Source organism: Pseudopodoces humilis, chromosome 1, assembly GCF_049639895.1.
Source record: "Pseudopodoces humilis isolate 2021_Gansu_Grassland_sample_001 chromosome 1, ASM4963989v1, whole genome shotgun sequence".
In the NCBI taxonomy this organism is placed as follows: Eukaryota; Metazoa; Chordata; class Aves; order Passeriformes; family Paridae; genus Pseudopodoces; species Pseudopodoces humilis.
In genome coordinates, this window is record NC_142200.1 from 103215590 (window position 1) to 103229793 (window position 14204).

A 14204-nucleotide genomic window follows, 5' to 3' on the forward strand; every position below is an offset into this window, starting at 1 on the left:
TTGTTAATATGTGTAAACAGCCTAAACTTTTGATGACCGGTAAGCCCGCCTTTCGAGGATCACAGGTCCATCGGTTCACGCCGATCACGGCTGGGGGCTCCCCCCTCAGGAGCCTCCCCCCTCAGGAGCCTCTTCCCCCGGCGCCGCTCCCGGGGGCGGTGCCGGGAGAGTGGCGCGGCAGGCGGGACAGGGCGCGCGCGTGCGCGGCGCTCCCGGAAGCGCGGCGGCGGCGGCGGCGGACCGGGAAGGGGAGCCCGAGGCTGCGGCGAGTGAGCGGCGGCGGCGGCTCTGCCCGCCCGGTGGCGGCCATGACGAACTTCATCTCGGTGCAGCTGAAGAAGGCCTCGGAGGTGGACCTGGCCAAGCCGCTGTGCAAGTTCATTCAGCAGAGCTACCCGGGCGCCGAGGCGCAGGCCGAGCACTGCCGCGCCGCCGAGGAGCTCAGCAGGCTCCGCAAGAGCGCGCTCGGCCGCCCGCTCGACAAGCATGAGAGCGCGTTGGAGACCCTCCTCAGGTAGAGGCCCCCCACCCCCTCCATTCTCCTCTGTCTCCCACAGCCCTGATGCCCCGCGGGGCCCCGGCGGCAGCTCCGGGCCCTGGGCGTGGCGGAGCCGGAGCCAGGTGCGGGCGGGCCCAGGTGTGGGCGGCCTCTCCTGCCGAGGCTGCCGGGCCGGCTCCGGCGGCCTGTGGGATGCAGGCGCCCCGGCTCTCGGGTGTCCTGCAGCATCCCGGGGACCCCGGCCGTCGCCGCGCCGCCCGGGTGTCGTGGGGCGTCACATGATGGCAGCGCAGGGAGGGGGAGGCCTTGTCCCCATCAACATCCCCTTTCCAGTGTTTGTGTCATGCCAGTAGCTCTCGGATGTAGGTGGAAATTGTAAAGTCACAGAGCGTTGAGGGTTTGGAAGAAAGCTTAAAGATCTAGTCCCAACATTAAAAACCCCCCCCGCCCCCGGCATAGGCAAGGACACCTCCCCCTAGACCAGGTTGCTCAAGACCTTATCCAGCTTGGCCTTTAACACTGTCAGGGTTGGGGCATCCACAACCTCCCTGGGCAAGTCCCTTTGCCAGTGCCTCACCTCCCTCACAGTAAGAAGTTTCTCCGAATGTAAATTTCCTCTCTTCCCATTTGTACCCATGACAGACAGTTTTGTATTCCATAGAGGGTTGCTGTTTCTTTGTTTTCAGTGTTACCTTTTGCTATTAAAGCTTTCTTTTCACTTCCTTTTCAGCTCTGTGTGTGGATTTGTTTTTGTATTTTGTTACTGGCATGATTTCCTTTTGTTTTCTATATTTAGCATCTTCTTAATGTATTTGCAAAGTCACATCCTTTCTTTTTTTCTGCTTAACACAGTTTTCTATCAGAAAGTTTAATGTAGTCTCTGTGATGCTGGAGTTACCATAGGTTAGATGAGCAGAAGGTCCATCTGTGTCTTCTATCTGGTGATGTGCATAAAGCCTGCATTAGGACTTACAGCTCCGTTGTCCTATCTCTCTAAAACACTGAGGGATTGCAGTATTGAGAAGAAAGAGAAGGAGCTACTGGATAGGGTCCAGAAGATGGCCACGAAGATGATTAGGGGTGTGGAGTATCTCTCTTACGAGGAGCTGTGCCTGTTTAATCTGGAGGAGACTAGAAAGGATTGTATTAGTGCCAATAAATACCTCAAAGGCAAGTTTAAAGAGGGTGGTGCTGGTCCCTTCTTAGTGGTGCCCAGAGACATGATGAGGAGCAATGGCCATAAGTTAAAACAGAAGAAGTTATACCTCAACAAGAGGAAGAAATTGTTTATGTTGAAGGTGACAGAGCATGGGAACAGGCTGTCCAGGGAGGACATGGAGTCTCCATCTCTGGGGACGTTCAAAATGCGCCTAACAAGTGCCTTGTTAAAAAGAAGGCAAGTCTTGTGAAGTAAGTTACTGATGATTTTTGAGCTTATCAACCCTTCACTGAGTATTTGGGTTGTAAAAGCTCTGATTCTGCTGATTGTGTTTTACAGTAGCTTTGTAGTTCCCTGTTCTATTTCTGTCTACTGCTGTGTATGCTTTTGAAGGTAGTTGTGTTTATGCCTTTGAAGGTCAGGGAAATTGTGAGCATCTGTGAACTGAAAGAGGAACTTAGCTAGCCAAATTGAAAAGCATACTATTATGTTCCCTTGCATGCTGGAATTGAGCTTCCTTTTCTGAAGGTGCCAGTCAGGTTTGTTGTTAGTATCTGTCTGAAATCTGTGTGGTCCAGCCACATTGTGCGATTTCTCCCTAAGAGTTGCTCTGCAGCTCTAAAAGAAGGCAGCCCACTTTTCAGTTCTGATCCTTACACCTTTTCTGGAAGGCACAATGTATGCATGGCATTCTGAGCAACTTGAATGAGTTCAGTGGAGGGTCAGATGAACATCAGAGCTGGTGCAAAATAAATAAAAGTAGTGTTGCAGAAAGCCAAGAGGCTGAGCAGGACCTCCCTCTTTTAGAGCCAGCAGATTAGTAAATGAATTTATCCATAGTATGCAACCTTAGGTTTTCCCTCTGAGTAATCAAGGGAAACCACTTGCAATTGCATCATTACCAGCTTTGAGTCAATTCCATGTGCAGTGATCTGTTCTCTCTGCTGGTGGCCAGTGATCAGCAGATGAATTTAGCTGGCCCAGATGCTTGCCCAGTAGACTGGAGCTGTTGAATGTGGCTCTGAACTGATGTAAATATGAAGTGCTATCCCTCACATGCAGAAGTTACTCTCTTAAAACATCTGCATTTTTAATTGTATTGTTTGAGAATATTTGCTCCTTATATAGTAGAAGTGAAATAAAATGAAGGTCTGAATTAAGTTAGAGAAGATAAAACAATAAGATGTGTTCCTTTATTTCTAACAAGTTATGAATGTTTGGTTCATGTCTGACCATTTATGTTTGTTACAGTTGCTAGAAAATAAGTTTGCTCTTACTCTGTAAGACTATCCTGACGTATATTCTCTTAATTTTTCTCTAAGGCACAGTTATTTTTAACTGTCTGCACAGAAGTTCGAAGTAGCCAGCTGAGATACACAGGTGCCTTGCGTTTGCCTTGTGTTTCCTTTGAAAATCTCATTGCCTCTCCAACTTCCAGTGTTTTCCTGTTGGTATTTAAGAACAATACTCAGTCTTAATGTTTAATTTCATGGAAGCTGGAGTTTAAAACTCTGTGGGTGAAGTAAGGTTAGAACAACTAATTAGAACATGGCTACCTTTTGCATAGTTTTACTTCCTTGTGGCTTTTTATAGACCGTAATGCCTAGTAGAGCATTGTAGACCATTTAACTGTTAAGAAACGAGGGCTTAGTCTTCTGCTAACTAATCTAGGATTTGCCCATGGTTTTGTAATTTCTAGAAGCCTTGTTTTGCTGAGTAGTCTCTACAGACTTTTTTTTTTCTTTTATGGAAGAAATGAACTTGGTTGCAGCCACATTTCCCTAGACAAGCATTGACCAGTAAAGCTTGAAAGTGTGTGGTGTACTGTTGTTCAACTGCTGAATGCAAATGATTCTCTTGGAGAAGCCTTTGAGATAGACGGTACCCCTTTTCACTGGCTGACTGGGAAAGACCTCAGCCTGCTTCCAAGCTTTCTTTGTTTTGTGAGAATCAGAGTGCTCTGAAGGTGATGTAGGTGAGCTTGGTACATATGTTTCCCCTTAAATTCTGTCATAGCAGATTTGATTTAGTAGTGTTTTTCTTTTTTGTAGTTCTGAGAATAATTACAGCTTCAAGGGATTCCTTGTTTCCTCCAGTATTAAAGATAGCCTGGACTTAATTTCCTTTTTCTGGAGACATGGAATATTGGTGCAAGTTTAATTTGTTTAATTCTGCTAACAACTCCTGCAGTTGTTTTTAAAAAAGAAAATCAGAAAAAAGAAGTGTGGGGGGTGGTATGCATGGTTTTATTTTGAATGCTCAAATTCTCTTAGGGCTGGAGGTTGCAGTTGTAGTTTCCAGCTGTGAATTCAGGACTCTGGTTCTTATCTTGAAGAGCAAAGACAGATCTTTGGTCTTTTTGATTATCTTTTGAGGGAGATATTTCTTTATGATTCTTGGGAGGAGGTACAGTTTTCGAGTTTAATGCAATACATATATTATAGTTAATTTCTAATTTAAACCTTGACTTCCTACTCATTTGTTGGCTGTTTTTTACTAGCATTTAGGAGTGTCTAATGCCAGTTTTGATGAGAGAGTGCTGTATTTTGAGCACTAGAGCTGTGTTGCTGACATGTGCCCCCACTTAGACTGCTGCAGTTGTAGTTCCTTACTGGTATAGCCAAACAGAACACTCGTCTGTGTTGTGCCCTGTGTTCTCTGTATCTTGATAGTTCAAATTACTGTAAATTGGATTTTAAATTACACATTTGTATTTACTGTCATCTTTTGTGTGTAACTGACTTGTGCATCCACTGTGGCTTTTCCTTCTGCAGTTACTTTCTGGTTTTATACTGATAGTTTTGTGCTGTTCTGTGGTAACATCTTCATTTACCATTTTTATATGTTTAGTTTTATGCATACTTTTATATTTATACCACTTATATTTATAAAACTGAAAAACTTTACATGGTTATGTTCTGGGATTTTTTTCGTCTGCAGAGTTTTAAAGAACTCTTAAATCTTGAGTAGAATTTCAAGTTCTCTAATAAGAAAAAATAACATCACATGCTTAAAATAGTAAAGAAAACAGTAACTTAAATTCTGAACTTGTTTAAAACCAACCAAACAAAAAGCCCTATTTAGGAGGAGTATACACCTCTCTGGCTTATTTTGTCTGTGGTTATGTTGACACAAAGAATAGTCTGTCTGTAGGGAGCCAAGGCTTGGGCACACCCAGCTTCACAAGGACATTTGACAAGCTTTGCTCCTTTACTTCATCCACATGGCAGATGAGGACAGTGTAATCGTGGAATGTGGGAAGACAGCTTGGCTTTAGTGGCGGCTTTTGGTTAACAAATTAAATTGAGTCAAGAGGAGAGAGCATGCAAAGTCTCCCTTTCTTTGTGATACTACGTGAAAGCAAGTGTGTTGAGACCAGATGAAGGCAATGGAGGAAGTATATTTAAATATATAGGTTGCAGTGATCTTCAGGGCTAGTTATTATTTTTAACTATACCTTTCACAAAGTTGCTAAGTTGTTTAATCTTGATTAATTTGCCATCACAGTAGATATTTGCAGACTTTTTTTTTAACCTTACAAGCAATTTCTTTCAATGCAGTTATTGGTGGAAGACCTGTTGCTGTTGCAGGTTATTGTAGTTTTTTATATGGCTTGCTATATTGTATCTTAAATTGCTGTGGCTCAATTGAAGTCAGAAACCTGTAGTCTGATATGCATTGGCAGATACAGTTAACTGAAGAATACACTAATACTGTTTACATGTCTGTGATTTTGAAAATTCTTCTTGGTATTTTTAACCAAACATTTATAGTCTGTACAACAGAGGTGTTGTATGTACATCTTCTGTCTGTATCTGTTGTGCTCAGTATTTAGTAGTGCAAGGAACGGGGAACAATGTTAGTCCTGTTTCACAGACTGTGAAAGCCATTACTGCAATGTGTTTTATATATTGGGACTAGAAATTCTATATTAAATAATTTGACCAGTATACTGTTGAGCATATACTTGTGTGGCCAGCGCTACAGGAAGAGTATAGGGAACAGGCTTCACATGTTACGTGTTCCTAGCAGTTTAAAGTTTTCCTGTTCTGCATCCAGCCTGTCATGTTTAACAAATGGTGCAGGTGTAGGGCATCACTCAGGAAAACTCGGAATTCCTTACTGTTGCCTGGATAGATTGTGTGATAGACTGTACTGTACTCAGTATATTATCTTTCTGGCATCCTTTCCTAAATATCTTCCACTGTGACTAGACAAAATATTGGCACAGAAAAATTGTGGGTTTCTTTCACTGTGACTACTAAAATATATTCCAATGAAAATTGAGTTTACAAGTAAAGAATTTTATCAATGATTAGTCTCTACAATTGGTACTGTGCAAGGCAAGTGGTATCTACTTCAAAGACAGAGAAATTGAGTTATAATGTTCCGATCAGGAGAGTACAGTGTGGGATGTTAATATTATGTCATGTGGAAAACATAGTTCACTTTTTAGATTTTTTAAAAGTTTAATAGGATAAAAAGGGACAAATATCCAGTGCTGGGGTGTTTTTTGCAATAGGTGAAAAAACACACCTTAGCTTAAGACAGTGTTCTCTCTATGTACTGTGGGTTAAGTCTATATATTTTATTTCTTCTTGTGTTTCCATCCTGTTGTTTTATTCCCTGATAAGGAGTTGTTCTGTAATTCTTCTCTGGTGCTCTGGTCTGTGTCACTGTTATGTTATCACTTAGGTTGGTCAGCTGATATGGGAGAAACAAGCGTAATTGCCTCACACCATTCTCTTAGTTACATAGGAGCATTTTAACATTTCATGTTTTGCTAAAGCCTGCGATAAAATACATTCATCACACCACTAGTTAATACGTTAATCACACCACTATTTCTACAACCTGTGCGGTGCAAAACTAATAGATTGTGCTACACTAATAAGCAGCCAAAAGGAGTTAAAAATTGTACAATATCTAAACACTAACGATCAATAACAACATGTAAAAGCTAATATATAAACGCCTTTATTATATGGCCATTTTTAACATGTCAAATGCTGCACTTAATTTACTTTTGGGGCATGACTCAGTGTACTCATTGTCTGCCTGTATGTATACAGAGACTCCTTTGCATGGTACTCTTTTCTAATCCGCCATCCATCAGGTAGTGATATCTGGATCAGCTTTGTCTGTGTTGCTTTTTTACTTCTGATTGAGACAGGGTTCCCATGTTATGTTAAAAAATACCTCCTGCTGACCTTGTTCCTCTACTGTAAAAATCCCTTTAGACAGAAGTTGTCCATCCTACAAATCCTCCATTGCTACAAATGAGCTTCTTAACATACTTGAGTGTAGGAATTTTGTGTCCTTCTCCCTACTTTATATGCCAGTTTAATAAACCAAAATTACTGATTTAATTTATCTAATGGCTGTGTGTTCCTTTTCTTTTCTTTTTCTTTTTTTTTTGTAGATACTATGATCAGCTGTGTTCAATTGAACCAAAGTTTCCATTCTCTGAAAATCAGGTAAGAAGACTACCAAATCAGTTACTGAATCATGGCACTTGTGATGTGTGACTTCCAAGCCTGTACCTAATCCTCTAAGGAGTACTTTTATTGAACATGACATCTAATCTCTCTGAGGCTTGTTTTCCTAATCTCTGTTTATTTTCTAGTCAGTGATCACATACAGTCTATGCTTAAGTGTCACCTCTAGTGGCTGTAGTTGCCTTTGTTTTACAGATTGAGAAACATTTTGTCTTTGGCTAGTGATCACTGTAGTGTAGGATAGAAAGAGTTGGGCTGTGCTGATTCCTCTTCAAGTCTGCTTTCCAAGAAGTCTGTTTCCTACTGGGTTCTAAAGGATTTTAAATTCATAATTTGTATGGGAAAACCTATAGAAATGGATGGAATATGATCTTTTTTTTTAAGCAGGACTGATGTTTCCTTCACAGCAGTTACAGAATAATTCATTAAAAAGCTTATCACTTTATTCCTGCCTCTGCATGACATAGTTTTTATATAGGTACAGTGTTGATTAGGGTTTGGGGTTTTTTTGTTTTTTTTTTTTTTTTTCTTTTGAATCATGTCTCTAGAGAGAAATTCAGTTTAACTTCTCCCTATTGAAGGCTTCTTCAGGTGGAGACTGGAATAGATCTGTAGGCTCCTGTATTTTTTTGGAAAAAGGCGTGGGTTTTCTTTCAATGTGTTTACAAGTTTGACAGTATTTATATTTTTTATCAAATCAACAAATCATACTTAGAGGGGTAATATTATGATTAAATGGAAAAATTTCTTTCAGTCTTACAGGTTACAAGTAATTTTAATCTGTTTCTAACTTTCACATGAGTTTTGCATGTAGCTGCATTTGCTTGCAGCCAAGAACTGCACATTGGTTTTCAGTGAGCAAATCCTTAGCTATGGTAATGTACAAACTCTGAGACAAGGAAAACTGGAAGACTTAGCAAGATCTGCATGTCTGTAAACTGTTCCACCTAAGGGCGGAAGTAGTCAGTGGAAACAGCAATGCAGCTGGGGACCAGAACACCCTGTACTAGCACTGCTGCTAGTAATACCGTTGCTCTTTCTGAAGTAATTCTCCCCTGGCACTTTAAACTGAGGAAGTTTACCATCTTTTCTGATTTGATACCAGTTACTACAATCCTTGATTGAGTGAATAAGGAATCACATTGTGGAACTTGAAAGCAGATTCTATGAAGTATTTGCATTGCCTCTGAAGTATATGCTGGAAGTATGAATAAAATGCACTGTTTCTACCTTTATTCTCTTTCCTGAGGGTATTTCCTGATAATGCTGCAATTGAATTCACTCATAATAATGAGTGGATTTTGGTATTGCACAACAGATCTGAATACACGGGTAATTAGGCTCACTGGAAGCTGCCTGGTTGAGTGGGTTCCTTAAACTGTGATTATACCAACCCATCAGACTTTCTGGGAAAGGAGTATCTTGTTCGGAAGCAAATTTATCTGTTGCTCAGAATATGAACAGAGCTGAAAAGTAATTCTGAGAATTTCTGCCTTGTCTGCTTGAAATGTTTTGAGCAAACTAACAGGGTGGAAAAAATGTAGCATAATTTTGTTTTGAATACTTCTTGATGATTTCTTGAAACTTCCAGAATGTTTGTAATGTTCCAAGAAGTGAATGAAAGGTTTTATGCAATTAGAATATAAGGACTGAATACATAAATTTGGGGTATTTTAAGATTATATTTGATTTTAGAGATAACGATCTTTCTTTTTCACAACTTCCAGGTCTGTGTAACATTTACGTGGAAAGATGCTTTTGATAAAGGATCACTTTTTGGAGGATCTGCCAAATTGGGTATGTGAATGTACCAAAAAATCAAATATTAATGATACTAAACTTTGAGAACATTTTTATGTAGTAGAATTAATAGTCTTTCTAGCATTCTCAACATAGCTTTCAAATTAATTCAGTTATATTGATAACAAATGAATCACTTCAACAATGACAATGAACAAATAAGCACCATGCTAAGAATTTTTATAAAATTGAGATTTTTATTAGATTTCCAGAGGGACAAATAGATGTGATATCTGATAGTTGCATCTGCCTGCTTCTCAGATGTTTTCTGGCAACAACTCCAATTGATACTAATGAAAATGGCTCACATTAACATGAAGATTCGGTAGATTTTGGGAATGCAGCTCTTCCTGTTGTGAATGAGTAAGATTATTATGACGTGTGTTTATAAGTGAGTGAGTCTGTTCCAGAAGAAGAATGATGGTGGCTGGCTTCAGTGACCTAGTCTTGATACCACAGTTTGTTCAAGAGCATAGAATTATTTGCCTGTGCTCCAAAATTACTCTATCACTTTTTCTTGAAATATTCTCATACAGATTTGAACACTTGGAAAGAAAAAATATGGTATTTTTCTCCCCTAAACATAACGAGTTTGAGTCTTATTTGTTTTAATCATAGAGGAACAATTCTGCACTACAAATTCAGGGTCATGAAATGGATTTGGGACACTTGCCAATATAGAAGTAAGACTAAATCCTTTTGAGTAAGTGAGGACCGGTTCAGTTGTGTGTCATCATTCTTTAATATTTCTATTTATACCTAAGTGTTCATCATGGTCAGCATTACAAGATGACCATTGCAATTTTAAAGTTCCATACAAAGCCTGAAAAAAAATGTTTGAACTTTGCTCTGGTTTTATTTTTATTAAGGTTTTTGCCTACTTTATACAGCTTTGCACTAGCAACTACTGAAAGTCTTGGCAGTTTTCTATGTTCTGAATACACATGTTAACAGTTGTGCTTGTGTGAACTATATCTGTAACGGTACACCACATACTTATGAGTACTCAGGTGATCCTTGCTTTCTGTTCCAACTGTTCTAAGAAGTCCTGGATAATTGGAAGTCTTTCTGAAGATGCTTTGGTTTTTTGGGGTTTTTTTTTGTGGTTTTTTTTTTTTTTTGTTATTTTTGTTTTCTCAGGATTTGGTTTGTTCTTTCTACTTTGGGCCTAACATTTAATGAGGACTGAATCTGTTTCATTGTAAAGTTCAGAATATTTCCTTATGATGTAAACATAGTCTGTGAATCACCAGAGATACGTAATAATTGTAAAAAGAAATTCAGTAGCCATAACAATGATGATTACCATAAGAATTTGAATAAATTTGATATCAGTTACTGCAGCTTGATGAAGCTTGCTTGTCTGCAGGTTAATATATATACTAGTCTAAATAATCTGTGAGGTAGATGGCCAGAGATTTATGCAGCAGTCTGTCAAATATCAAAGAAGTTTTTAACTAAGATGTGAGTAATGCTTAGTTAACAAGCAATGGGATAAGGGTAATTTTGAAATTCTGAAGCAGATCTTGGTGGAAAGAAATTAACAGAAGGAGATCAGAATTGGTGGTGAGGTTTCTCAGTGCAAAGCAAAGCTATCAGTAATCAAGGAAGCAAAATTTCTCTTGACTTATAAGAGGAGCTTCCAGATAGAAATTCAGCGTAAAACTTCCACGACTTCCATTGCAGGGATGCGACTTCAGAGGTCTGGCTATTGGTGTGGTGCTGTTTGCTTCCCACCTTCCCCTGGATCCCAAGTCTGTATCACAGTGGTGGCTGATAGACACTGTGACTGCTTGAAAAGTGACAGAGTTCACAGCATGGCATGTAATCTGAAATATATTGACTAAGTTAATAGGTAGTGCCATAAGCATATGAGTCTGTGGAAAATCTGTATTGCTATAGTAAATCACTCTTGAGATGCACTCTAAAGTAATTCTGCACTTCAGAAACTTCCAAGCCATATTTTTTTTCCTGTCATGTGATTTAGTCTTTTCATAGTCTAAACAACTTTTGTCTGAGTTCAAGACCTTATTCTTAGAAAAATTCTGGAAAGTAAACTTACAGAAGGGAGATTATCTAGGTAAAATAGTGACTGTGACAGTGTAACTCATTTGGAAACAAATGGAAAAAATGCATGTCAGATTTAGGCTTGCTTGCTGAAAACTTAATGCAGGTTAGTGAACACAAACATAGAAGCTTCAGAGAGGTGTTAGATAAATATGTAGCTGTTTAAGGAGGCTGGATGTCAGTGAAATAAAACACGTGTACATCTTTAGTACCTTCATGTTTTAAGGATAACCATGCCTGGATTTGTGAAATTGAAAATTCACTAGTTGTCACTTCTGTATTCTCCAAGAGGACTCTCTAGACACTTTTTGACACCGGTAGGAAACTAAAGTATCTAAAGTTATCTAAAGTATTTTTTTTTTTTTTTTGAGCACTTGCATAGGGCAACAATTGCTTTTGAAAGCAATTAATATTCAAAATGGCTCCTGTTCAGGTATTTCTAGTTCCAGAAGTGTGGGCTCCATCCTCTGGGTCTATGAAGTACTGCAGGAGTTGCTTCTGGGCAGTCTACACTGCTGTCTAGTGAGATCAAGTTTTAATTAAGTAAATCATTAACTGTTTCAGTACATGTATAAAGAAGATACTTTTCAGCATTTTCAGCCTGAAGCAGTAGCTTTAAAAGTACAAATTCCCTACATTTCAATAGATAGAAAAAAGAATATGTAAAAGTCTTTGTAATTGGTCAGTTATTGCAAAGTGATTAATGTGTGCAAGTTCATATTTCAGATGATGACTTGGTAATGTTTCAAGAGCCAAAAAGCTGCACTCTAGTTAGAAAGACTTTGAAATTATTTGATGTACCTTTTCATGCTACTGCTTTTTATGCTTTTGTCACTTTCTGTAGTTGCTCACTTGGAAACATTTCATGGTAGTACTAACTTAGGTTTTGTAAAGGCTTCAGAATGAAGATGACTTCAACTTGAAAAGTTAAGTAAGAATGGGGTTTTGTATGTTTGTTTTCACTTGAAACTGTTGATACCTTTACTGATAATAGTAGTGTTGGCCTCATCTGAAGGACGCTAGAGAACTGAAGTTTTTCTTAACAGTCTAGCTAACTGTCTGTCTTGCTTGCAGCTCTGGCAAGTTTGGGATATGAGAAGACCTGTGTTTTGTTCAACTGTGGAGCACTGGCAAGCCAGATTGCAGCAGAACAGAATCTGGAGAACGATGAAGGACTAAAAGCTGCAGCTAAGCACTATCAGGTACAGGGGTTCCGTGCTTCTGCATTCAGAATTAGTATTCTTAAAACATCAAACAAGTACCTCTCAATTTTAAGACTATATACACATATATAAAAATATATATATGTACATATTTTCCTGCTCTTAATTGTAAAGATGGATTGGCTGTGTACCTGGTCGTGTCTCATATTCAATCAGATTTGGAGGATATAATTCTATAGAGTTCCCCATACTCCTTCCCTCAAGTGAGTTGGTAACTAAACCTTCAGCTTCAGATTTCATAATTTTAGCTAGTATAAATTTTAGTTTCCACAAGTATTACAGTAATAATCTCTTACTTCTTTCTGGAATACATTAAAATCTTAGGCTGTTAGGTGTAACCAATATACTATTATTTATAGTCTGTCATGATAAATGTCTCATTGTAAGTGACTACAAGAAAAAGAGGTCACAAGGAGTAGTTTTTAGCAGCTAAACAAGACCATACACCAAATAAACTTTTTTTTTGTATTTTTATATGTATTGTATTTGTTAGTGAGAAAATGTGTATGAAAAGAATGGATAATAATGTATTATTTTGTTTCACTTAGTTTGCTAGTGGTGCTTTTCAACACATTAAAGACACAGTTTTGTCAGCCTTGAATCGAGAACCTACAGTGGACATCTCTCCAGACACAGTTGGGACTCTCAGTCTTATTATGCTGGCTCAAGCCCAAGAAGTCTTTTTTTTGAAAGCAACGAGAGGTATATTTTAGTTTTTGGCTTGTATATTTAAGTGCATGTTACAACTTCCCCAAAAACTTAGAAGTGTTCTAAGTTACTAAGAGCCTGTCAAGGCTGTTACAGAAGTTTTTATGTTTGCTTTTTCTGATTCTCCCCATGCTCATTGCAGGCCATTAAACACAAAATGCAGATGTCCCTTAAGAATTTGTCTAAGATTCTCCTGATGGTGCAGTTTTCCTATGTGCTTTTTTATGTCCAAAGCCATTAGTCTTGATCTTTACAAATGATATTACAGAATTTTATTTTTTCCCTTCCCTGCTTGAAAACAAAATACATTCTCTGGAAGAACTGAGAGTACTAAAAATGGTACGTAAGGGGTTTTGCAAGTACTCCCCTCCTTATCTGTCTAGGTAGAGATTTCATAAGGATTTAGAAAGAAATGACTGTGCTAGAAATAAAGGAGATTTTCTAAGAGTTGAAGGGAAACTCTGTTTGGTTGCTCCCGCTTTTAACTGAGGAGCTCTTTGACCAAATCTTTTAGAATGCCCAGTTGATGCCGGAAGGAGAAATTCTGCAGGTAGAACAAAAATTCCTTTTCCTAGATGTTAAGGGTTAATTGTGAAATACACATTCAAAGTCTAGCTATCTTAATACAACTATTAGAGAACTTACGCTTCAAAGAAATTTTCATGGAATGGTACTATCTTTTATACAAAATTTCTTATTCTTCTGCTCTTCTCTCTGTTCTGAAAAAAATGTTCATCTAGAAGTTAGAGATACTTAAAAGTAAAGCTAAGGACCTGGAGGCCAAATGTGATAGCCCACAAATGGTTCTCTCCTAACATAATTTGGAATACCTTAGAGGAAGATGTGGGTTGTCTTAACTGCAGTGTTTCTTGTCTTCACAGGGAAGACCCTTGAAAATTCTTGTAGTCTTTCTGCCTTTAGGAGAATCTCGACAAGAAACTGTCATCCTTCAGCCAGTTGATAAATTATATTTGTTCTTTATCATGCTGGTAGTAGTATTTTAGTCTCTGGCTGTTTGGACATTGCTTTGAAATAAGTTTGTACAACAAATGCCCGAGATGCTTCCTTCAGGAATGGAGCAAGTGCTTCCCTCATTTTGCACTACAAGTAGATTGTCACTGTCTTGATTTCTTCTTTTCCAAAACACAAAAAAGACAAAACAAGGCTAATCCAAACCCCAGATGTGCCCAGTGAACTGAAGATTTTTGTGATTACTCCTAAGACCACAAGTCTGATGGTATTTAAAGGAC

The 14204-nt window shown here is 38.8% G+C and overlaps 1 protein-coding gene across 2 annotated transcripts in view; it reads left to right on the plus strand.

Annotated features, from left to right (window-relative positions):
• Window positions 1-223: 223 nt before the first annotated feature.
• The window catches only part of PDCD6IP (programmed cell death 6 interacting protein), a 30366-nt gene continuing 16385 nt past the window's right edge, over window positions 224-14204 (plus strand). For both annotated transcript variants that reach the window (XM_005519073.3, XM_005519074.3), the window contains exons 1-5: window positions 224-514; window positions 7081-7135; window positions 8884-8953; window positions 12098-12225; window positions 12795-12948. In XM_005519073.3, coding sequence (XP_005519130.1) covers window positions 309-514; window positions 7081-7135; window positions 8884-8953; window positions 12098-12225; window positions 12795-12948 — 613 coding nt within the window. In that variant the 5' untranslated portion in view covers window positions 224-308. The remainder of the gene's footprint in view (window positions 515-7080; window positions 7136-8883; window positions 8954-12097; window positions 12226-12794; window positions 12949-14204) is intronic.